This window comes from Aspergillus ambiguus (genome assembly GCF_047715705.1).
Source record: "Aspergillus ambiguus strain CBS 117.58 unplaced genomic scaffold BDV59scaffold_61, whole genome shotgun sequence".
Taxonomy (NCBI): Eukaryota; Fungi; Ascomycota; class Eurotiomycetes; order Eurotiales; family Aspergillaceae; genus Aspergillus; species Aspergillus ambiguus.
The window spans coordinates 76,661-100,559 of record NW_027395574.1 but is presented as its reverse complement, the minus strand read 5'-3'; the positions used below and the strand labels follow the sequence as shown (position 1 = coordinate 100,559).

Sequence of the window (23,899 nt, the reverse complement as noted above, 5' to 3'; positions counted from 1 at the left end):
TTCCAAAAGAAATCACAGAGAAGGCTTCGAGATAATGGACCTTTAACTATACATAATGCTAAGCGTCATATTCAGTTCAGGAGCGAAGAGGAACGACAGGAAGAACTTCGGCGAATAAAGAGAGCGCGAACTTCAAAACGCGATCAACCAACAACACAGGCAGATACAGAGGCTAAATTAGATCAGGAAGCTAGCCAGGTGGATAAAGAAGGTCCTAAACCACTATATTGGATCGATTCCCAGGGTGGTGTTGAGTAATTTTATGAATAGCCTCAAATTTATCGTTTGACTGAAAATTATCGTTTGACTGAAGCAGACCAACACCCCGAAGGGGGGTGGGGCTGCTGACCTAAAGAGACGGCTACAGCTTTTTCATTAACATCCATATAGTTACAGGAACAACACACATCGGGAAATATCATAGTCTCGCGAAATATCAGCAAAATCACCCATATATACCCCCTACTCTTCTTCCTCCTCGCTCTCATCTTCTTCCATACCTTCCGCCGCCGTTACATTAAACGTAGGCGCCTGATCCACGCCAACGTAACTGTCGCTCATCAGGTACAGCGTAAGCTCATGCTCGCCTGGAGTGGGCACGATGTATTCCAGACGCAGATCCAACTTGCGCCCAATAGTGACCCGTTTAATGGCCAGCAAGCTCTTCGTCTTCTCGTCTCCCACAACCAGCCACCAGTTCTCCATCTTCTTGTTGGGGTAGAAGGGAGCATGCACTGTCGTGTCAGGCTCTTCGTCCTCTTCAACCTCACGCTCGATCTTAATCTTCAAGTAAGAAGGCTCGCCCGACGTGATGCTTTCAGGATCCTCGACCTGGAAGTCAAGCTCGATGTTCGGGTACTTCTCGTTTGTGAAGGCAGCCGCTTGAGCCAGCTGCTTGTTCTCGAGACCAAGTCGCTTAACCAACGTAGCATAATCCTTGTTCTCCGACGGGTCCATTGCCTCCATGAACTCGAAGATATCGTTGATGTTATACTCATTCGCCACCTTAATTGCCTCGGGACCAAAGTGAGGGATCTGCTTAAGAGGGCTGTCACGGTCCCACATAGCCTGGACGACCATCTGAGACATCTCCATAGCGTTCATGGCGTTGAGATGTCCCTCCGATGATAGAACATCGACACATGCGCTGAGAAGGTTGAGGACCTTGCTTACAATAACCTCTTGGTCTTTGGCAAGATCAATGGGCAGCTGCATCCGGGAGAAGTGAGCCTGCAGCAAGACGAATGCCTTGAAGTGCGGCGAGTCATACGCCGCCTGAGACATCTTAACAGGTACGCGATCGTACACGCGACGCAGGATATGGTCTTCATGACGACGCATTTGGATCGACTCGAATTCAGTAGCCGATGTGATAATCTCCAGGATACCCTTAAGCTTAGTACGAGCAGACAAGGAGAGAAGGAACGTCTGCATGGTGATGAAAGAGATATTGTAGTAGGCACCAATCATGGCAGCATTGAGAGGCGAGACACTGTCATCTTCCTCGTCCAGGTCAATGATCTTAGCTTCAGATAATTCCTTCAGCGTGTTCTCCACGAGTTCCGATAAGAAGGTGCTTAGGCCCTCGTGGCTGACATCAGTGAGGCCGTAGAAACTAGGGTTGGCGAGCAGACGACGGTAGAAGTAAGTATAAGTCATCCAGTCCACGGCGTCTTGAGTCGAAGAGATGGTCCTGGTGCTGATTTCGGTCACGAAAGCATCATGCAAATAGGCCTGGAGATGGCTCTCCACTGGTAGCGCTTCATTAAGGAATTTCTTGTAATAATCACGCTTCACAGACGGGACCATGAGAACACCACGACCAAGTTTGTCTTCACCAGGACGCGAAGCCTTGCCGAACATCTGAAGAATCTCGCTAATCGGGTAGTCGATGTACCGATGTTCGCGGCCCTCGAAGAATTGCGTGCCCATGACAATCACCAGATGTGCTGTCAGGTTAATTTCCCAGCAGACGTCACGAGAAGCAAGCAGCACTTGAATGGCACCGATAGTGAAAAGATGAGAAACAATCCTCTTATCGGTGGCACTTAGTGCCTCGTGGTAGTACCCGATACCATGAGACAGCGACTCTGCCAGCGTCCGCTCCTGGACCCGCTCAAGAAGGGGGGCGAGCTCATTAACATCAGCATGAAGGAAGCGATCCTCATCATCGTCCGTAGCGCAAGCAGCAAGGAGATCCATTGCAGTTGAGCGAGTCTGCTTGCGACTGGGCACAAACACGATCGCAGGCTTATCCGGTGAGAGCTGTAAAACAGAAAGATAGGCAGGGCGAGCCATTGCCAGCATGAGGGAGGGGAAGTGGGGAATGGAGAAGGACTGGAGGTGGAGTTCCAGAGGAACTGGGCGTGCATGTGGACTGAAGTTGTAGATGGTGTGCTTATTGGCCCCGATCCACTCGCCAATGTCGCGTGCATTGGCAAGAGGAACGCTCAGGCCAACAATCCGCATGCCATTCTCGAGCTGGAGTGCAATGGAGTGCATACGGGAGACCACCGCTTCGTAGACATAACCACCATAGCCACCGATCATGTGGAGTTCGTCAGCGATAAACAACTGTACGGTCTGCACATTCTTGCGTCGCTGCCATTGTCTTGACAATACGTCCCACTGCGTGGGGGTAGCAAGCACCAAGTCAGCTCGCTCAAGAAGCTTGAGATCCGCTGTTGTTTCGCCAGTTAGCTTCACAATATTCTTCCCGCCAGCCAGCTTGCTCAAACGTTTCTCCCAATCAGTGAGTCGAAGGTCGACCAGCTCCTGGAAGGGAGCGATATAGACTGCACGCCCACTGCCTTCTTGTGACCAATGACGGAGTAAAGCAAGCTCCGCACAAACCGTCTTGCCGCTGCCCGTAGGAGCACCAATGAAGACATTGTCGTCGGTATCAAACAGCGATTTGAAGGTCTGGGTCTGGATCTTGTTGAACACTTGCCATTCGGGGTAAAGTTGCTGGTACTCTTCCCGTTTCAGTGCCTTGACTGGGGCTCTCTGCATATCCAGCAGAGGAGTGTGGGGCGGGAAACGATCAGGTAGAATCAGTTTCTGGAATGACACGGCGATCTTAGTCTCCGAGTGCATCCACCGGTCAGACACAAGGGAAATAAAATAGTTAGGGGGCATCGGCTCCGTGATGGGAACAGTAAATTCAACAAGATGCTCGTTCATCTCGGCCTCGGCATAATCTCTCCGGAGCAAGAACTGATCATGGAACAGGATTTCTTCACCATCGCAGTCTTCAACCAATATCCAGAAGTCCTGCGCATTTCCGTGGATGGATTCATCCCACACAAAGTTGGGAGTGATGGTCAACTCCACACGGAGCATGGACCGGGTAATGGGCTGCACCTGGGCTTGGACCTCCAAGCGAGGGAACTTGGAGACAAGGTCACAGACGACACGTCCGGCCTTAGGCATACCCAGGAGTTCGCCCATGCGTGGAGGATCGAGGTCGAAATAACTTGACCAGGGCACGTCGATTCGTTCAGCCTTCTGCATGATATCTCTGGGGCAGTTCGGGAACTGGCGAAGCGGGGTCATAGTTGGCCACATGCGCTTTTCAGCCATCTTACAGAGGTCAAGTGCGGTCTTCGCAACAGAAGACCAGCCCTTCTTCAATGAAATTTCGAATATCGCACGCAAGATACGGCCAGCTGACTGGGTAACATATACCATGTCAGCCATCAAAGCGAGACCTTCTAGCTTTAGACGCGAGATATAAGCTTGCAACAAGACGTTGATCTTCGAATGGGGCTCGTCGATGCCCTCCTTAACAGGGACCGGTACTCGTCCCAAAAGCTTTGCCAATTCGAGCTTCTCATCCTGTCGGACAGGTATGTATTTGAACTCGTCGCTGAGAGCAAAGATACGGAATAATTCGATGGTCGTAATAGAAGGCTGAAGGTGTTGAGAATATGTCAGCATCGAGTTGTGGCCGATGTAGTAGTGGGATGCGATGCGTCCCAGCTCGGTCGACTGCAAACGGCCTGTCTTCTTCTCGTACTTGACAAGTCCTGCTCTCTCCAAAATCGTTGCTGCCGAGTGGACAAGATCCACACGCTTCTGCTCCAACGCATCATCGTTCTCATAGTCCGCGCCCACACTATACAAACCAGGGGAACGAAGCATGCGAACGAAGAGATACGTGTAACCCAACCAGTCCACACCTTCATCGCGAGTCCGAATGTTCCCAAGGACGATTTCAGCGTTCATATTATCGGCAAGCTTGCTCATGAGCTGACTCTCGATCGGGAGTTGCTGATTCATCAAAGAGAGGTAATATTGGATTTCGGTCTGGGAGGTGATGATAATACCTTCACCAAATGTGTCATACTGAGGTCGTCCAGCTCGTCCCAGCATCTGGAGGACATCCTGCGGACTGAGCTCAACCCAGCTACCCTTTTCGGGGGAGTAGATCTGAGTGCCCTTAATGATGACAGTATGTGCAGGAAGGTTGACACCCCACGCCAGAGTAGCCGTACAGACCAAGACCTGGAGACTGCCGTCGGCAAAAAGGGCTTGAACGGAATCACGATCGGCAAGACTGAGTCCAGCATGATGAATGCCAAATCCATAAGGCAACAAGTCCTTCAGGGATGCGTCATCGACCGACTCGGCCTCCTCTGACAGAATAGCTCTGCTGGCAGCGTCACTTCGAAGGATCTGGCCAATAGTTTCCATCTCAAGTGCTTTATCCCTAATGTACTTGGCAGTTTTGGCCGTCTCCTTCCGTGAATGCACGAAAATCAGCATCTGGTTACGGCGCTGACCGACTTGCTCGAGCACCTTATTGTAGCAAATGTCGTTCATTGTCTTGAGCTGCTTGATGGCTTTCTTGTCCGTGACGCCGATGAACTCCTGCTTCAAGGGGCATGGTCGGAAGGAACCATCGAAATGGAAGAGACCATGCACGGGGTCGACACGCAAGAAATTCCCTACATCACGATAGTTGGGAAGAGTGGCACTCAGACCGACGATACGAACAGGTTCACCGGTCTGCTCTCCTTTGCGGATAGTCCTACTGACAATACTCTCGATAACAGGACCACGCTCATCGTGAAGCAAATGGATCTCGTCGATGATGAGGAGACGGACAAGCTTGGTGTAACTTGTTTCCGACGCTTTTCGCGTAATGACGTCGTACTTCTCTGGAGTCGTCACAATCACCTGGGTTTCAGCAATCTGCTGCTTCGTGAGTTGACGATCACCGGTCAATTCAGACACTCGGATACCATATGGCTCTAGGCGCTTTCCCAGATTTCCGACTTGTTCCTGAACCAAGGCTTTCAGCGGGGAGATGTAGATAATCTTGAAGTCATCAAGCATGATTTGGCCGGTCTCCGGATTGCGATTTTTGCCAATCTCGCGGAGGATGGTGAGCATGGCAACGTTGGTCTTTCCGGAACCTGTAGGAGCACAGACTAGCATATTGCCATCGTCCTTGAAGGCTGTGGGGTAGCACTTCGTCTGGATACGATTGAGTTCTTTCGAGCTCCCGAACCCAATGCGAGCCCAATCCGGCAATTCAGTCGTCGGGATGAGCTTCTCGCCAGGGTCTTTCTTGGCTTTCGGGGGTGGGACATGAATTTCCTCATAGCCCTTGAATGTACGCTTTGTAGACCCTTGGGGAAGCTTGACATTGGGGTTCGTCATGAGATGGTTGCCCTGGTGGAAGACAAGGTTTTCGAGGTTGATAAGCCTCTTGGGCTGCAGGCCGCGAACAAGTTCACCATCAGCCGGTTTCTGCTCTGGCTCCGGTGCGCTGGGTACATCAACATCCATCAGGTCAAGCTTGATCTTCTTCTCCGGTCTGCCGGTTTCTTCGCGGGCCGTCTTTCCACGGATCTCATCCAAGATAGCACGATGTCCGGCTTCGACCATTTCACTCTCGACCAGATTGCGGGCATCTGCATCTTCGGCGACTCGCCGCCAACGAGTGGCCCACACAATCTTGTCCCGGTTAGTGACCAGCTTGGCGACAAGGTCTGGATGGTCGTAATCGAAGAGCTCCATCAGGTCATTTTCGACATCACGCAGCGGCTTCTCCTCGCCATCCTCTCCCTTCCCACCGAGAATGTCGAGAGCTTCTGTCGCCTTTTCATGCTGTATATGGGCATCGGAATAGACATTTCCGATTTGACGTTGGAGCCAGTAGGCATCGATTTCCCGAGCAGGTATCGTAAGGCCCTTAGCCCCTTGATCCTCACCACGACCGACGCCTCCATCGATGACCATCTCCTCGGTGTCTTCAAGGCCCTCAAGGTCTGCCTTCTCTGCGCCTGTGTCTTCCATATCCTGCTGGTCTGCTTCTTCCTCGTCTGATTCATCGTCATCGCGAATTTCGTCAACTGTACCCATGCGCTCGTCATCTTCATCTTCTTCATCGAACACGACAGCGACACCCTGGCGCTCATCCAGCTCGGCTTCACCTTCGCCTTCGAGACCACCGTCCATATCTTCATCTTCGTCCTGGGCATCGTAATCGGTAATTTTCTTCCCCAGGTTCACCAGTTCGTTAAATTCCTTAGGGTTCATCGAGCTACCGAGCAAGTCATCGATCTCCTTTTTCTTGTCGAAATCCTTCATTTCTTCATCCTTCAGCAACTCCAGCACAGCATCGGCAGCACTGCGAACGACTTCGTGGGGAACATCACCGAGATGGCTCGCGGTCATCGTGAGGATGAGATCGTACGTTGCGCGGGTGGCGGGGGTTCGAGGACGGTACTTCAGGCCTTCTACGAGGGCATCAGCCGCGGAGAGAATGCCCTGACCCCGTAATTGTGCCGGTTGACCACGTTGCCGTTTTTTCTGCTCGCGGGCGAGCACATCCTCGCCCTCTCGAATCGCACCGCGTTCGATCTCCATCGGTCCCGCAGCCTTCTTCTTCGTCTTGGGCGCATCGTCGCGGGCCACTCGGGAACCCATCTCCCGGATTCCAATACGGCCTGCGAGCGACTCCGGGTCGCCGGTGGGTTCATCGTTGATGCGAGAAATAAAACGACGGTCCGCCTGGAGGACCAGGTTGGACATCGCCGAGTATTTGTACTGAGAAATATTTTGGTCCGCCATTGTGACGAAGGGATAATGCGATTGACAAAATTAAGATGTGAAAAAAGGGATCGTGTCACGACTGAAAAGAAGTCGTCTGGGCTCGCGGGAGCTCACGATCAGCCGGCGCGTCGAGACTCCTGCGACAAGGTAAATGAATCCTGTAGTGATCGCAGAACTCAAGAAAAGGCTTCACAAACCTGGAGCATCCTCCTGCAACAGACTAGCTCACGCGTGGGGGGGGGCAGGAAGTCGAGCTGCCTGTGATGTTGCGCGGAAGTGAAAGAGTTGCTCGACCGGCGGGAAGTTTCTCTGGAGCAGATTTCGGTGGCGAAGCGGGAAGGTTTGGCGAGGGAGGAGCTTATGTTATTGGGGCCTGAGGCTGCCTCGTATTTACTTCCTCATCCGTATCGCTCGTTCCTCTCCAACCCTCCACACCACTCTGGTGCTTGCGGCGCTCACTATTCGGACATGCGCATTCATGGCTCCCATATCCCTCTCCTGATCCCGTCGCGCACGCGATCTCTTTCAGCGGTTGAGGTTTTTCCCACCCATCGCTGCCAGGTCCACCGCACGGTTTGTCATCATGCCCGTCGACCGTCGCATCGTGTCGCAGTCGCGACTCCGGCACCCGTGTCGCATTTCACGTTTGCAAGAGGTGCAAAGACTCAATCGACAGTCAAGCTAAAGGACATCCCTCAGGGCGCCCTGAAACTGGAATCCTACAACGATGTGGTGGAGGACGCGCCTCGTTACCCGACAGTGGTGCAGGGACACTGGAACCACATGCAGAAATTCAAAAATTGTGTCATTTTAACCAGAGTTGGGGGCTTCTATGAGGTATGCCGCACAGCTGGTATGTAGCATTCGAATGCAAACCCTAACTTCATCTAGCTCTACTTTGAGCAAGCGGAAGAGTTCGCCCCGTTGTTGAATATAAAGCTTGCTTCCAAAAAGACCAGCGCCGGCCCCGTTCCCATGGCTGGCTTCCCTTTCTTTCAGTTAGACCGCTTTCTGAAGATTCTGGTTCAAGATTTGAACAAGTACGTTGCGATCAGTGAAGAGTTCGCCCATGGCGAGGATGACAAGGCTCGGTCTGGAGGTCTTCTCTTCGACCGACGCGTAGCCCGAATCATCACTCCAGGAACTTTGATCGACGAGAAGTTCATGGACCCATCAGAGAACAACTTTCTCCTGGCCATATACATGGATGTCCCATCACTGGAAGCACGACTAAAGCACCAGCAAGATGGTCTACATATACTCTCGTCCGCCTCACAGCCTGTAGGCTTGTCCTGGCTAGATCTTTCCACGGGCGACTTCTTCACTCAGTCCACCACTGCGCAAATGCTCCCATCTGCCATCGCAAGAGTTGGTGCTCGAGAAATACTTGTTGACCACGGCCTTCGCGATCTGATCGGGCAGGAGCTACAACTGCTAGTCGGTCATGACCATCGACCGGTGACTTTCTTCCCCTATCCCCGTGAATTCAAGGCGATGCAAGACTGGGGCTACATGCTGGAAGCTCCGATCCCTTCTGAGGCCATAGAATCCTTTACCCCTGAAGAATCAGCAGCAGGCTATAGCCTTCTCGAATACGTCAGGGTCCAGCTTCAGGGGTTGGATCTAAAACTCCAACCTCCTCGTCGCCGACACTTAAATGAGTCGATGAATATTGACCGCAATAGTTTACGAGGCCTGGAGATACTCGAAACGGCCCGAGACGGCTTTGGGAAAGGGAGTCTGCTCCACGCAGTCCGTCGAACGTCGACCAAAAGCGGAGCCCGCCTTTTACGTGATCGCTTGAGTGAGTTCTGCTAGTTAGTGGACTGGTTTTGTATGGTTTCTGACTTCCACTAGCATCCCCATCCACGTCGCTACAGGAGATAAACGAGCGACTTGACCTTGTGTCCATTTTCATCTCTAATCGGAAGCTATGCGATAACATCACCCAATTGCTGAAATGTAGTTATGATGCTCAACGCTTGGTGCAGAAATTTACTCTGGGGCGTGGAGATCCAGACGATCTTATATGCCTGTCCCGAGCAATAGAGGCGTCAAAAGAAATCAAACGGGTCCTATCCAGGGCCGAATACAGTAATTCGAATCGCCCACATGACGATTACACACTGCAGAAGGTCAGCCTAGGGGCTCTGGTTGATAGGCTACGCCTAGATGGCCCCACTGCCCTTGCAGAGAGGATTCTGGAGGCCATTGACGAAGAAGGCTTGTTACAGAAGCACCGAATTGAAGATGATACAGCAGCGGAGGCAGCTATTCTGGCCCAAGAGGTTACTATGAACGAAGGACTATCCGGTGACCTGGACACCTTGCCAAAGAAGGTCAAATCAAAAGGTACCGTCAAAGCTGCAGCCTCGACGGACGACTCCTCGACTGTTGATACCTGGATTATGAGACGGAATGCCAGTCCTGCCCTGCAAGAACTTCACCATGTCCTCGGGGAGCTGCAAAATGAGAAGGCAAACTTGACGCAGCGACTGCGCGACTCCGTAGGATCCTCCGCGCTGACTCTCAAATGGACGCCAGGCCTAGGCCACATTTGTCACGTTAAAGGCGCCAGAATCTCCCAAAAAGCACTGGAAGAACTCGGAGTCACGCGGAATGTTTCCTCAACGAAGTCAACAAGGTCATTTTATCTTCCCGCGTGGACGGAGTTAGGCGGGCGGACGGACCAGGTAAAACTCCAAATTCGACAAGAGGAGCAGGTGATTTTCGAAAGCTTGCGTCGCGAAGTTATCCTCAATCTCGTGAAAATTCGACGCAACGCGTCTGTAATGGACGAGCTGGATGTGGCTTGTTCATTCGCAACCCTAGCTCAGGAACAACAGCTCATCCGACCTATCCTCACGAACGGAACCCAGCACAAGATTGTCGGTGGAAGACATCCCACAGTTAAACTAGGACTGGAGGAACAAGGTCGTCGCTTCGTCAGTAATGACTGCTTTCTCGGTGATCCCGAACGGATCTGGCTGATCACAGGACCCAACATGGCCGGCAAGAGCACGTTTCTGCGACAGAATGCCTTGATCACGATCCTAGCGCAGGTCGGGTCATTTGTCCCAGCCGAGTATGCGGAAATCGGAATTGTCGACCAAATATTCAGCCGTATCGGTGCTGCAGACGACCTCTTTCGAGATCAGTCAACATTTATGGTCGAGATGTTGGAGACCGCTGCCATCTTGAAGCAGGCGACTCCACACTCTTTCGTTATCATGGATGAGGTCGGGCGAGGAACCACTCCGGAGGATGGGACGGCCGTGAGTTTCGCATGCCTGCATCATCTACACTACCGCAATCGGAGTCGCACACTGTTCGCCACACACTTCCACTCCCTGGCGGAGCTGACGCACGATTTCGAGGCGCTGGGACGGTACTGCACGGACGTTAAGGAAACCCCGTCCGGGTCGTTCTCATTCATACATCGGCTACGCAAGGGGGTCAATCGCGAGTCTCACGCTCTAAAGGTAGCCCAGTTGGCCGGATTACCGAAGGAGACGATCGAGATGGCTCGAAGCATCCGTGCCTTGCACCACCACCCTCGAGCGACTCAATCCGACGGACCCAAGATCCACGGCAGCAGCTTGTGATCCATTGCCAACTTTTGATGTAAATCCGCAGCGTGACTTATGTACATTATAGAGATACCAATGTAGATGCATTTTGCTCGGTCCATTTCCCATAAAACGCATTCCCAACCCACAGGCCCCTACAACTTCGCATTCCCGGTTCTACCGGCACTCAAGGACTGGCTCCTCCCCAGATCCACAACAATTCCCTCCCCAAACGTCGCTTCTTGAACATCCTCATCGTCTACCCCATTTGCAAACTGAACCACCACAAAGTCCACCCGACGCGGGCCAAGCACCACCATCGGCGCATGCCACGTACCAGCTCCATACGTAACAGCCTGGTTTCCACGCGCCACGAATGCCCTCAGTCTCGACAGATCCGGAGGGTCACGGATGGTAACTGTCTCACCCGACTGGGTCGTCGCCGTGGCGGTCTCGCCCTTCCGAGTCGGCGCGACAATCACAAGGAACCACGGCTCATCGGTCTTCCCGGGCTGCGCGGACAGATCGATCGGTGTGAAGGTCTGCGTGGTGAACGGGTGGCGCTCGAGGATGCGCACGTCGAACACGTTCGTCTCGGGGAGGGCGCGGCTCCCGGGCACGGTGCGCAGCGTGCGGGGGAAGCACGAGAACATGCTCATGCGGGCGGCCGACGGCTGGCCGCTCGGACACCGGCCCGGATATTCGTTCAGGAGAGGGGAGATAGGGCTGTATTTCAGCGCAGATCCCTGGTTTGCGACAACAGGAGTTGGGTCGTTTGCGGGCAGCGAGGAGAGAGGAGGCGCGGCGGAGAGATCGCGGGGAAGGGGACAGCTGATCGCCGTGCCGAAGGGCGCGAAGCCTTCTTTTGTGAGTGGCTCCGGGACCACGCGAAGGTGAGGGTGGGAGGTGAGGGTTGGGGCGGGCATGGTTTTCTGCTGTGGGAGAATTCTTTTGGTGCTTTGTTGAGCAAAGGTCCAGCCCTGCGGGAATGAGAGGTGGTTGTTATAGGGAGTGGAGAGAAAGTAAGGGCGCGATAAGTTTAGCGCTTCGGGAGTCGCCGCGGGGCCGCCACTTCGGCGCTGTCGGAAGAGCCCGACATCCCTCGCCGAAGTATACAGCTCGAATTTCTCGGCCAATTTCAAGACTCTTCGCCGCGCTCGCCGTGTCCCTCTGGATTGGACACTGGGGTCTTCTCTTTGAGCCCTGTTTGGGTCTCGACATGTTCCTTGCGCAGCTGCTGTCGTGTGATGAACCAACTCGCGATAAAGCCGCACGCCGCAAGACAGGTGTATAGAATCCAGATATTGCGCATGCTCCAAGCGTAGGCATCTTCCACCGCACATCGTTGGTCAGCATCCTCAACGGAGTGAACAGTCATCACATTGGCTGCTGCCTCCGCACCGGCAAGCTCCTCTGTCATAGAAGACGACAGACCGGCCGAGATAAGCTTGGACTGCTGTACGTCCATGCTGTTTTGGAAGACGACGCCTCCAAGGACAATAGACATAGCCATAGCCACGTTACGAAGAAAGTAGAATGTGGCCGTTGCAGTGGCTGTCTCCCTCTGGGGGACGCTGTTTTGAAGAGCCAAAAGAGGAGGGAAGAATAGCAGACCGCAGCCCATTCCGGCCACGATCTGGTACCCGATTATCTTACCCGTCGTAGATGCAGCATCATAGTTGATGAACAGACCGATTCCACAGACGACCAATGCAGTTCCAAGACGGATCACTTCGAGATATCGCCCAGTGCGGTGGATGAAGATTCCGGTCAACAGACTGAAGGCTGCCTCGGAGAGAACATATGGTAAGATCAAGAGACCAGAACGAAATGGGCTTGCTGCCTTGGCCGACTGGAAGTAGAGTGGGAGATAGTACTCCGCACCGAGAAATGCCTATTGTGCCAATTATTCCAATGTCAGCGTTCTCGCATATATGGATCAGATGGACGTCGATATACTCACAAATCCATGTGTAGAGCCCACCAGAAAACAACCAATGTTTGACCAGTTCCTGAAAATATCCAGAGGCATGAGGGGATTCTTCGCCAGGCGTTTCTCACAAAATATGAACACGAGAGACATCAGGCATCCAAATACGATCAAACAGATTACCTTCGCGGAGTCCCAGGGGAATGTGGCTCCCCCAAAGTCGAGTCCAAGAAGGAGCATTATCGTCAAGCCGAGGAGAGCCAGACTCCCGTACCAGTCAACTGCCTTGATACCATCCACGACGGAAGTCTTGGGGTTGTGTATATCAAGGAAGAAATACATGAGTACAAATGCAACACCGCATGTCGGTAGGTTGATCCAGAATATCCACCTCCAGGTGACGGATTGTGTTAGAGAGCCACCTACAAGAGGGCCAATGGCTCCCGCAATTGCCCAGATGAATTCGATAAGACCGAGGAACAAGCTGCGGTGTCTAAGCAGAGTTAGGCCCTATAGCTGGTTGAATATCCACTTCGAAGGAATCTGGGTATTACCTAACACTGAACAGGTCTGAGATAACGGTGGTAGTCAGCTGCAGGAGCCCTCCGCCAGCGATACCCTGTAAGCCACGCCCGGCAATTAACATAGGCATGTCAATCGCCCAGCCACAGACCATCGACGACAAAAAGAACAAGGTGACCGCCGACAGTAGGATTGGTTTCCGGCCCCAGATATCAGACAAGTTAGCCCAGATATTCGAGCTGGCCGCGTTGGCAAGAAGATATGCTCCTCCAATCCAGGCATATCCACTTCCGGAGTGCAACTCCGCAGATATCGTAGGGGTTGCTGTAGCCACAATAGTCTGATCTAAAGCTGAAAGAAATAGACCAAGCTGGCAGGTCTATTAGTATTTCGGAATGATCTACCTGGATGCAGTGTAACGATGCAGCTTACCGAGAGAGCGAGCATGATGGCACAGACTTTCAAGTTGCTCCGAACCTTCTGCGAGCCTGTCACAGACCGAGGAACCGATGCAACCGATGCATCTAAAGGCCTCATTTCTAGGTCATTAGACGACGTCGCATTGGATCTTGCATTCGTTGGTTCTGTCTCTGACTGTGGGCTCGGAAATATATCGTTGCCGTCAACCTGAGTCGACCTTGATGCCATATCAGCGTTTAAGGTAGAGGACATGCTGCCTAGAGACGCTTCGTCTTATACGTATAAATTACAACAAGACTTTCCACAGAAAATTAATTAGACGAAGACGACGATGACTCGACTAGAAAAAATATCTCCGCTTGTTTGCCTGGTTTGCTTGGTGGGGCTATCCGGTCAAAGGTACTATTCTATATGAATTCTCTAAGCATTCTGTGAATTTGATTGTGCCAGAACGAATTGTCAGAGATAGAATTGATGGCTTGTTCTACTCATGCCCTGCTAGAAAAATATTGCCATAATTGTGCTTCTTGTGCTCACTTCATTAACCTTAAGATGAACTTATGCTCGGTTAAGCCTTTATAAACCTTCGCAAGACCAAATCAACAATCAAGTAGACAGCATGCATTACGTAGACCACTATCAAGTTTCCATGATAGAGCTCACTCACTCTGGTGGAACATTCATTCTGGAACCTCCAAGTCCAGCAGCATTCAGTACGATGGATCAGTCACTCCGCTTCCCCGCATTCCCAGCTTATCCAAGTAATTACCGAGGCCATTTCAGGATTTGTCTCCTCACGGTCATAGCCTAGGTAAATACACTTATAAGCCTGTAAACCAAGTACATTTTATGTTTCTCCTTTAATCACTCAATTAAATGCTGTACATCTCTGCATAGACGCAAAGAAACCACAGCCCTCAGCCATGGCCCCGTCTTTACCCCGCAAGCTCTGGGAGCATCCCGATCCAAAGTCCACGCAAATGTGGGCGTTCAGAGAAAGACTTGAGAAGGAAAAAGGCATCAGCCTGCCGGTATATATTTTTATCCTACTCCAATGTCATCCTGTCTGCTAACATGCCCCGAGACGTATGATGCGCTCCAGAAATGGTCTGTTGACAACAAATCCGCCTTCTGGTCATTCTGCTGGGAATACTTCCCCATTATCTATGAGGGAAGCTATACAGCTGTTGTCGATGAGTCGGCCCGAATGGATAGCATTCCAGACTGGTTCAATGGGGTCCGCCTGAACTTTGCAGAAAACATGCTCTTCACAGGGGAGAAATCCCCCAATGGCTCCAGATCCATCACCAAAAAGAACAAGGAGGACAACATAATTGCCCTGACGCAGATCCGCGAGGGAGGTGCTGAGCCGCCTGTGAGCATCACCTGGGCTGAGCTGCGACAGAGGGTAGGCCGCATGACGCAGGCAATGAAAGCTGCGGGTGTCGTCAAAGGGGACCGAATTGGCGTCGTGGCCAGCAACAGCATCGACACTCTCGTAGTGTTCCTTGCGACGACATCACTGGGAGCGTTGTTCTCATCGACATCCACTGACACCGGTGTCAAGGGCATTCTGGACCGATTACTCCAACTCAAACCCAGATGGGTCTTCGTCGACGACGCCGCAGTCTACAACGGAAAGCAGATCGACCTCCGCGACAAGATCAAGAACATTGTCCATGGCCTTAAGGGAGTTCCTGAGTTTACCGGGATCATCACCTTGCCGCGATTCCCCGGTCGTCCTGCCGATGTCAGCGCCGTCCCACGCACTCAACCACTGGCTACATTCCTAGCCAAAGCCCAGTCGGACAAGCTTGAGTTTGTACGCATTGGGTTCCGCGAGCCCTTCCTGGTTGTGTACTCCTCTGGCACCACAGGCAAGCCAAAGCCTATTGTCCACGGTGTAGGGGGGTATGTCCTCAACTCCAACAAGGAGGCCAGACTGCACCGTAACCACCAGCCCTCCTCCGTTGTTCTGCAATACACCACCACCGGGTGGATCATGTACATGCAGGCCATCTCGGGATTGATGTTTGGTGGCAGACCAATCCTCTACGATGGCAGCCCATTCCTACCGGATGTAAAATTCCTGATTCGCCTCCTGGGCGAGTACAAAGTGACGCATTTTGGCACGTCGCCGCGTTTCCTTCACGAGCTCCGCAAAAATGGCGTGAGTCCGCGAGAAGTTGCGGATCTCAGCTCACTCTGTATCGTCACAAGCACGGGCATGGTACTGGCGGAGTCTCTCTTCGAATGGTTCTACGATCAAGGGTTCCCTGCCCATGTCCAGCTTGCAAACATTTCCGGAGGTACAGACCTGGCGGCTTGTCTCGGCCTGGAGAATCCACTGACGCCATTATACGTCGGTGGATGCCAAGGTGCCAATCTTGGGATTCCAGTTGCCGTCTTCGATCAAGCTGATGAGGGAGCCACGGGGGTGAAGGGCACTCAGGTTCCAGACGGTGTAGCGGGAGAGATTGTCGTAACTCATTCCTTCCCAACCATGCCCGTGAAGTTCCTCGGAGACGATGGACCCCAGAAGTATTTCGATGCATATTTTGCCCGATTTGACAGTGAGCCCCCTTAATGCTGTTTCATAGGGAAGTTGTGCTTGGCGTTTGGGAAGCATACTAACTCTTCAAAGACGTTTGGACCCACGGCGACTTTATCATGATCCATCCTGACACCAAACAAATCTTCTTCCTAGGCCGTTCAGACGGGGTTCTGAATCCCTCGGGTATTCGTTTTGGCTCCAGTGAGATATACAACGTTATCGACACGCAGTTCACGGAAGACGTTGTCGACTCTCTATGCGTCGGTCAACGGCGTCCTCAGGATAACGACGAGGCCGTTATGCTGTTCCTGATGATGCGGCCCGGCCGCCAGTTCACTCCCCAACTAGTCGCACGGGTGAAAGAAGCTATTCGGAAGGCTCTCAGCGCACGCCATGTGCCAAAATACGTCTTCGAGACACCTGAAATCCCAGTACGTGTTTTCCGAACGTTCCACAATATGGGTTTAAGTCCTAACGTGTGCAGACGACTGTTAATCTGAAGAAAGTGGAATTGCCGGTCAAGCAGATTGTATCCGGAAGAAAGATCAAAGCATCCGGAACACTTCTGAACCCCCAGAGCTTGGAGTTTTACTATAAATTTGCTGAAGTCGAAAAGCTACTGCCCCCTGCGAGCAAGCTGTAACGCGCAAATTAGGATCCACATAGCTTACACTTACGCACAACGACATTGTTTGAGACTATAGTCTAGGAGACATTTAGGGAAGGAATTCGTCCGGTCTGGATAGTGGGATTCTGTCAAGTCAATCAACAGATCAGGGGAAGGAATAGATTTTTTAATCTTCATGTCGAACTATTATGATGATAGCTTCCATGGAGATAGATATGTGGTTACGCAAACCCACGTACTAAGAATGATAGATGATAGTTTCTGACAACCTCGATGCTATTCTAGGATATCATTACACCATGTAACCAAGCTCCATAGAACATGGACAATCTAGCCCCTCTATCCTCAGACACGACTCCCCCATCCGCCTGCGGGAGGGTTTCCAGGTAGCTCTGTACGTCAGGCGCAATCGCACATGAACACAATAGTACAAGATAATCATCGACAAGAAGTGAAGGACAAGAGATATATGCACCGAGTCTATGCGCCGTGAAGGAAAGAAGAACCGCAGTCGTGGAAACGAATGATGACGGTACACGAACATCCGTCTATTTGTTGTGTATCATGAAGGTGCGGAATGAATCCCAGTGGTCGCAGTCGGAGTAGCTAGAAAGATGTTAGCCAACCATCGGCCGATAAGAGCAACACAAGACAAGACAAAACGTACATGTACACCATACTGCTTCGGAGACTCGACATGAGAGTCTCGGGATACCAACGGAAGAGGTACATGACAAAGGCCCAGCTGAGACTCGCAAAAGCTGGCCAGGCGTTCTTTTCAATCTCGGCCCGAGACTCGGGTGTAATGAGGGAGGAGAGGGGGTGCATATTAGGTCGGACGGCGAGCTTGGCGAACCCGAGCATCACACGAGCAAAGACATAGATGACAATCTGCGTTTGAGCGCCTGTAAGTTCCCATGTCGAGGATTATTTGTATGCGACTCGAACGGCCGACATACCTGTTGGGAGACACTGCTCTTCCTCCGTCCGAACACAGCGTATCCTCCGAGCAGACCGGCGAAGAAACTATCGTACCGTCCCTCTTTGCTGGAGCCCGCCGGGTTGAGATTCCGCAGGACGAGCATCGTGGCTTTGTATATAAACGCGAAGGTGGCCAGGTTCCGGGCGTGTTGTCGTGTGGCTTTCAAGACAAGCTTTGTTTTCTCCCGGATGCTAGGCTCGGTCAGCATGCTATTCCCAAGGATACGACGTAGGATCCTTACGTTCCCGAACGAAACAGAAAAATCATGCTAGGAATCAAGACGGTGTTAGCTTGTGGTTTTTCTTCACGGGAAATGCGCAACTATTGAAATCACATACACCAAGGCGTGCGGAAAGCGCACTTTAGCACCGTATACTGCGCCATTGCGGACAGCCTTTGCGAGAGCCAGGAACGGAGCGAGGTCTTTATTGGTAACAAGGGTATCTAAGCGGGACTGCGTGAAAATTAGCAATGCAGCTAAAGCAAAGATAACCATGCGAGAGCGTGGATGGCCGTCCACATACCACAAGCGCATCCATACTGTGTGATGACCGGGACCTCGGCAGCGCAGAGGCGGAGGATGTGAGAGGACAGGAAGGTAGTAGGCAGTAAACACTTCACCAGCGGAGGAAACTCGGTATGACGAGGACCGTAAGGCGGAAACAGCAACGGCGATAGATATAGTCAATAACAGAGAAGCTGGACGGCGGAGGGGAGTGGGGAGGACGGCAATTCAAGGCATGGCTGTATCCGCGCAGAGCGTCTCCAGATCCTCGGCATGTGAGTTTGAGCCGAACGCATCCACACGTCATGTCACGTGAGGGGCCATCTATACGCAGTACAGCCATTCCACACCCATCAACTATAGTAACTTTTCGATTCTCTATACAGTCCGACCTGTCAGGCCAGTAAACACAGAGTAGTATGCATAGCCAAATCATCAACCGCCGGGAACGCCGGGTGCAGAACACCTAAGTAACAGAGTAGAACAATATACCGCACATCCCATCATCAAGCCGTCTTGACCCTCTTGGGTCCCTCATCCTCCGAGACCTCATCCACCTCCATCATATCCACATCGTTGTCCTCCTCATCGGACTCCACGCCCGCGCGCCGCTTCAATCCCTTCATCTTGCGGGTCTGCAAACCACCCAGATCCTGCTTGGCCAGATGCACCCGACCCATCTTGTCACCGAGAGGATCCAGCTCAATGTTCTTCTTTAGCTTGACGTCCTCATTCGGCCGCTTGCCCTGCTTCAGCGCCTCCTTCATGACCTCGCGCGGCGCTTCCTGGATGCGCCCGACCTTAAAGTCGAACTTGGGGCCGATCTCATCAAGCTCGACACGGGGCAGCTTGTGGCCGCTCCGCTTGGTGCGGATCTTGTACCAGCGCAGATGGACGACGGGCGCAAGACCCTCCGTGGGCTCCTCAGCCCCGATCATCAGCGCATACTGTAGTCCCTCGACGTCGATCTTATCGGAGGTCTCGCCCTTGAACAGATCCAGGAACATGCTCTTCAGCAGCACGTGCACCGACGACGTGGCGTCGTCCCAGGCACTCCCAGCGAACATCAGTAGCGGACGCATGCCCACCGGGATCTGCATGGTCAGGTTGTTGATGGAGGGAATCTCCCCGCCGTCCGGGTTAGGCAGGAGCAGCAGCTCGGCCATATCCAGCAACTTGGAGTCGAAGATGCGGGCGATGGTCACGCAGTTGGGACGCTTCTTGCTGCTGCTGCCAAACACCACAATGCCGCACTCGTTCTTGTTGGCTAGAAACTCCAGGCTCTCGGTGTTCTCGAAGGGGTGGATGTTCTCGTTCTTCTTGTGGAACAGGACCGAGTTCGGCCTCGTCAGCGAGTGGAAAGTCTTCAGCACTGTGTTCAGCGCCATCGGACATTTCGATCCATGCATCACCAGCGTGCGTTTCGGCGGCTCGATGAGTTGAGGCTCCTTGGCCTTCAGGATGCGCGCAGTGCGCGGATTCTTGGGCTTCCTGTGCAGAGATTTCACGTTAGCCCGGAGTGTCTTTCTTTCTCACCCCAGAGGGCGTCGATGGTAGATCGGGTTCTCTTACACTTCTCTAAGCATCTTGGCGAAGTGTTCCTCCTGATGGCTGAAAGATGAGGTGTTGAAAATCACCGACCAAACGGAAAATCGAGAAAAGGCGGAGGAAAAAGTTTGGCGGAAGAGGCTTGGCATTCCTTATCGATAAGCTTAATCTCGGCCTCCTTACCATTTCTTTCTCCTTAAGACTACTAGTAGTTCCTAGGTATCTTCCATCACCTAATCCCTAATAATACCTTCGAACTTAAAATATCATTTAACTATATGTCACCATGCTACTCTAATCCAGCCGCAGCTTCTCAAACTCGTGGATCTGTTCCTCCAGCCGGGTAGCCTCACTCTCAGCGTCGCGAAGCTTCTTCTCCTCCGTCTCGCGCACCTCGGGCTTGGCCTTTTCCTGCCAGGCGGGGCTGCTCACGAGGGTCTGCTGACGGCGCACGGTCTCACGAGCCTTGTTAAGACTAGCCTTAGCCTTCTCCTCTTGCTCGAGAGCCACCTCCTTAGACACGCGAAGGTAGACGGCGGCCTGCGAACCGACGGCGGACACCACACATCCCGTGGGGCGGGCGGTGTTCTCCGGGCTCTCGACACTAAGATCGCCCAGGGTCTTGCCACCGAGCGACTTGATGATGCTGAGTTCGTTCGAGACAGTCTTGTGGCTAGTAGCATCGTAGGTGTGGACAATGATTTCGCCCTTGGTCTTGATCTCGTACTGGGCGAGGATGGAGCGGATGGCCTTGGAGACGTTCAGGACGAGTTCATAGGCAGTCTCGGCTTCGGAGTCATTGAACTCGGGTCTGTACTCGGGGTATTTGGCCTTCATAATCGAGATGGTGCTGTCACCGGGACGGCGGGGCAGACGCTGCCACAAGTGCTCCGTAACGAAGGGCATGATGGGGTGGATCAGGGTCAAGGCACCCTCCAGAGCAGTGTACAGGGTCTGCTTGGCGGTCTCCTGGACATCAGCAGGGACTTCCGGCGCAAGGAGCGACTTGGAGTTCTCGATGAACACATCGCACAGCTGGGCGTACCAGTACTGGTAAACGGTAGTCGCAACCACGGAAAAGTCGCGCTGCTCCAGAGCCTCGTTAATCTCCTTGGTGGCGGTGTTGAACTTGTGCAAGATCCACCGCTCCGAAAGAGACTCCTTGCCGGACTTGGTAGGGGCAGGCAGGGGCTTGAAGTCGTCGCCCAGTTTTCCAAGAACGAATTTGGTGGCCTGGTAGATCTTGTTACAGAAACGGCGATATCCGTGAATGACCTGGATATCGAAGGCAATATCACCACCTGCAACGTAATGAGCTTAGGTTCTAGAAGTTAATAGAGCACATGAACATACCACCAGTAGTGTAAGAAACAAGAGCGAAACGCAGGGCGTCAGCACCGCACTCGGGGATACCCTTCGGGAACGCCTTCTTCTGGTACTTAGTCGCAGTAGCCACTTCCTTGTCGGCAAGGTTACCAGTGAGTAGCTTCGCGTGAAGTGACTGGAGGTCAATTCCCTCCATGACATCCAGAGGATCAATGACGTTACCCAAAGACTTGGACATCTTGCGGCCCTCGGAGTCTCTGATGAGGGAGTGGCAGTACACCTCCCGGAAGGGGATCTTGCCGGTCATCTTGATACCAAGCATGATCATTCTGGCGACCCAGAAGAAGAGGATGTCCCAACCGGTTTCCAGGACGGAAGTAGGGTAGAGGTTCTCCAGGTCATGGGTCTGGCGGGGCCAGCCAAGGGTAGAGAAGGGCCACAGACCAGAAGAGAACCATGTGTCGAGGACGTCAGGATCCCTTTCGAGAGAGAACTTCTTGCCAGGGAATTTCGCCTCAGCCTTTTTCTGGGCCTCCTCCTCAGTGCGGCCTGAGACCCAGTAGTTGCCATCACTATCGTCGCACTCCTCGCCCTCGATCTTGACAAGATAAGCGGGAGCTTGGTGACCCCACCAGAGCTGTCGGGAGAGACACCAGTCGTTGATGTTTGTCATCCAGCGGTAGTAGCTCTTTTCGGCAGATTCAGGCTTGATGACAATATCGCCATCCTGCACAGCCTTGATGGCCGGCTCAGCAAGGTCCTTCATGCGCATCCACCACTGGGGCTTAAGGATAGGCTCGATGACATCGTTGGATTTGGCGCAGCGAGGAATCTTCATGGGGTTATTCTCCCACTTCACGTACAGACCCTTCTCCTTGAGCAGCTCGATGACCTTGTAACGGGCATCGAAACGCTTCATGCCCTCGAAAGGACCACCGTTCTTGTTGAAGGTACCGTCATCATTCAGAACAGAGATGAACTTCAGGTTGTGAGCCTTTCCGCGGTTAAAATCGTTGAAATCGTGGGCCGGAGTGATCTTCACGGCACCAGTACCGAACTCGGGATCGACATCAGCATCGCCAACGATAGGCAGCAGGCGGTCCACGAACGGATGACGCGCAGCCTTGCCAATCAGGTGCTTGTAGCGCTGGTCTTCAGGGTGCACCGCGATACCGGTATCACCGATCATGGTCTCCGGACGGGTGGTGGCGATCTCAATGCGCTCCTTGGTGCCATCGATCTCGTAGCAGAAGTGAGTCAGGACACCAAACTCGACCTTGCGCTCATAGCCGGGCACATCCAGCAGCGTGCGTCCTTCCACTTCCTTGTTCTCGACTTCGAGGTTGGAGAGGGAGGTGTTGAGGGCCACACACCAGTTGACAAGACGGTTAGCGCGGTAGATCACACCTTCTTCGTGGAGGCGCACGAAGGTCTCCGTCACAGCCGCGGACAAGTTGGGGTCCATGGTGAACGCCTCACGGGTCCAGTCGAAGGAGCCACCAACCCGACGCAGGGCGTTCTTGATGTTGGCGTGGTACTCGTGCTTCCAGGCCCAGACGCGGTCCATGAGCGCCTGGCGACCCAGATCATGACGGGTCTTCTTTTCCTTCTTCCAGAGCATCTTCTCCACCACGCTTTGTGTCGAGATACCGGCGTGGTCCATACCGGGAAGCCACAGCGTGGTCTTACCCTTCATACGCTGCCAGCGAATCATGGTGTCTTGAAGGGCATTGGTGAGAGCGTGGCCCATGTGAAGCGATCCGGTAACGTTGGGGGGAGGGATGGGAATGACGAAGTAGCCCTCCGGCTTGACTTTGTTGTCAGGACCAAACTCGGGCAGGAAGAGGCCGCGCTCCTCCCACCATTCATAACGGCCGGACTCGATGACCTTGGGATCATATGCATCAGTCGTCTTCTCCTTCTCGACCTTGTTGGCCTTCTTTTCCGCCTTGGGGGCAGCAGGTTTCGCAGCAGCGGCCTTTGCCTGCTTCTCGGCGAACTTTTTCGCTTTCTCGGCTTTGCGTCGCTCACGTTCCACTATATGATGTCCACCACGTTAGACATTGCTCAATATTGTTTCCATACACTCCGTCACTGAAACGCCGAGACTTCCGATGCGCAAAAAACATACACTCTTTCTCGGTCTTCACCTTGGGCGGCGCAGAGCCGTCCGCGGTCTTGGTAGCGACGTCGGCATTCTGGTTTCTCGTCTTATCATCCGCCTGGGGAGGAGTATCAACCACGGGAGCAGCGGGCTCGCCAGCTAGGGAAGTCATCCAGTCAGTCCAATATCCCACCACAACATGGCCAACAGACCATGAGTCAGAAGAGGAACTCACTGGGATTTTGGGGAGCAGACGGTTGAGCCATTCTGGAAAATGAACGATAGATAGGAGGAGTAAATCTCCAAGGCGCCGATTGCGCCACGAATCGCCGGATGAGTATCTTGACCACCGGGGAACTTCAAGGGTGATAGAAGAGGAAGGAGGGGGAGGGGCTCGACTGAAGGTTGTGGGCAATCAAATTTCCTGGCGCAGGAGAGAGATTGGCACGGCGGCCGGTCATAGTGGAGAACGCCGGCTTACGGTAGTACTGAGGCAGGTAGATGCGTATGGCGGCAGTGGCGAGGTCAGGATGCCCTCAGATACCAATTGTTTACGTCTGCCATAGTCAACTGTATTCAATTGGGTTGTTCGTCTTCCTTTCCATCCCTTTTTCCGCCGCTGTTTCTTCGTCAATTCGAGGTTTCTTGTATGTCACGTGATGCATACCGTTTACTTCCAGGATGAGTCATCGCTGCACTATGCAACCCACGCAGCATGGATTTCGTCACCCACAGAGTACAGGGAC

General features: G+C 52.9%; 8 protein-coding genes across 8 annotated transcripts; 2 read left to right on the top strand and 6 right to left on the bottom strand.

Moving 5' to 3' along the window:
• Nucleotides 1-269: 269 nt before the first annotated feature.
• Nucleotides 270-7,330, bottom strand: BDV59DRAFT_189137 (ATP-dependent RNA helicase BRR2). The gene is made up of 2 exons (XM_073691557.1): nucleotides 7,263-7,330; nucleotides 270-7,202 (listed from the first exon to the last, which is right to left on the bottom strand). Exon 2 carries the CDS (start codon nucleotides 7,081-7,083, stop codon nucleotides 463-465), a length of 6,621 nt encoding a protein of 2,206 aa, XP_073542969.1. The 5' UTR covers nucleotides 7,084-7,202; nucleotides 7,263-7,330; the 3' UTR covers nucleotides 270-462.
• Nucleotides 7,331-7,648: 318 nt separating this feature from the next.
• Nucleotides 7,649-10,815, top strand: BDV59DRAFT_211455 (mismatch repair ATPase MSH1; the record flags this gene model as incomplete). The annotated part of the gene is made up of 4 exons (XM_073695803.1): nucleotides 7,649-7,720; nucleotides 7,765-7,902; nucleotides 7,957-8,869; nucleotides 8,923-10,815. 4 exons carry the CDS (start codon nucleotides 7,649-7,651, stop codon nucleotides 10,668-10,670), a joined length of 2,871 nt encoding a protein of 956 aa, XP_073542968.1. The 3' UTR covers nucleotides 10,671-10,815.
• Nucleotides 10,790-11,560, bottom strand: BDV59DRAFT_206329 (ureidoglycolate hydrolase; the record flags this gene model as incomplete). Its single annotated transcript, XM_073694782.1, has 1 exon — nucleotides 10,790-11,560. The coding sequence occupies one exon, from the start codon at nucleotides 11,558-11,560 to the stop codon at nucleotides 10,790-10,792; it is 771 nt and encodes a 256-aa protein (XP_073542967.1).
• An 80-nt stretch (nucleotides 11,561-11,640) lies between these two features.
• On the bottom strand, nucleotides 11,641-13,804 carry BDV59DRAFT_189134 (MDR family MFS transporter). The gene is made up of 4 exons (XM_073691556.1): nucleotides 13,519-13,804; nucleotides 13,119-13,456; nucleotides 12,598-13,057; nucleotides 11,641-12,528 (listed from the first exon to the last, which is right to left on the bottom strand). Exons 1-4 carry the CDS (start codon nucleotides 13,756-13,758, stop codon nucleotides 11,773-11,775), a joined length of 1,794 nt encoding a protein of 597 aa, XP_073542966.1. The 5' UTR covers nucleotides 13,759-13,804; the 3' UTR covers nucleotides 11,641-11,772.
• Nucleotides 13,805-14,429: 625 nt separating this feature from the next.
• On the top strand, nucleotides 14,430-16,839 carry BDV59DRAFT_211453 (acetoacetyl-CoA synthase; the record flags this gene model as incomplete). The annotated part of the gene is made up of 4 exons (XM_073695802.1): nucleotides 14,430-14,537; nucleotides 14,591-16,079; nucleotides 16,151-16,491; nucleotides 16,545-16,839. 4 exons carry the CDS (start codon nucleotides 14,430-14,432, stop codon nucleotides 16,701-16,703), a joined length of 2,097 nt encoding a protein of 698 aa, XP_073542965.1. The 3' UTR covers nucleotides 16,704-16,839.
• Nucleotides 16,840-16,945: 106 nt separating this feature from the next.
• Nucleotides 16,946-17,422, bottom strand: BDV59DRAFT_148095 (uncharacterized protein). Its single transcript, XM_073687318.1, has 2 exons — nucleotides 17,356-17,422; nucleotides 16,946-17,294 (listed from the first exon to the last, which is right to left on the bottom strand). Exon 2 carries the CDS (start codon nucleotides 17,230-17,232, stop codon nucleotides 16,981-16,983), a length of 252 nt encoding a protein of 83 aa, XP_073542964.1. The 5' UTR covers nucleotides 17,233-17,294; nucleotides 17,356-17,422; the 3' UTR covers nucleotides 16,946-16,980.
• On the bottom strand, nucleotides 16,946-18,430 carry BDV59DRAFT_189132 (Tim17/Tim22/Tim23/Pmp24 family protein). The gene is made up of 6 exons (XM_073691555.1): nucleotides 18,195-18,430; nucleotides 18,009-18,124; nucleotides 17,912-17,938; nucleotides 17,648-17,861; nucleotides 17,356-17,579; nucleotides 16,946-17,294 (listed from the first exon to the last, which is right to left on the bottom strand). The coding sequence occupies exons 1-6, from the start codon at nucleotides 18,207-18,209 to the stop codon at nucleotides 17,237-17,239; spliced, it is 654 nt and encodes a 217-aa protein (XP_073542963.1). The 5' UTR covers nucleotides 18,210-18,430; the 3' UTR covers nucleotides 16,946-17,236.
• Nucleotides 18,431-18,681: 251 nt separating this feature from the next.
• Nucleotides 18,682-23,419, bottom strand: BDV59DRAFT_196677 (valine--tRNA ligase; the record flags this gene model as incomplete). The annotated part of the gene is made up of 6 exons (XM_073692754.1): nucleotides 18,682-19,666; nucleotides 19,748-19,786; nucleotides 20,043-21,024; nucleotides 21,077-23,086; nucleotides 23,181-23,312; nucleotides 23,389-23,419. 6 exons carry the CDS (start codon nucleotides 23,417-23,419, stop codon nucleotides 18,682-18,684), a joined length of 4,179 nt encoding a protein of 1,392 aa, XP_073542962.1.
• Between the last annotated feature and the right edge of the window lie 480 nt (nucleotides 23,420-23,899).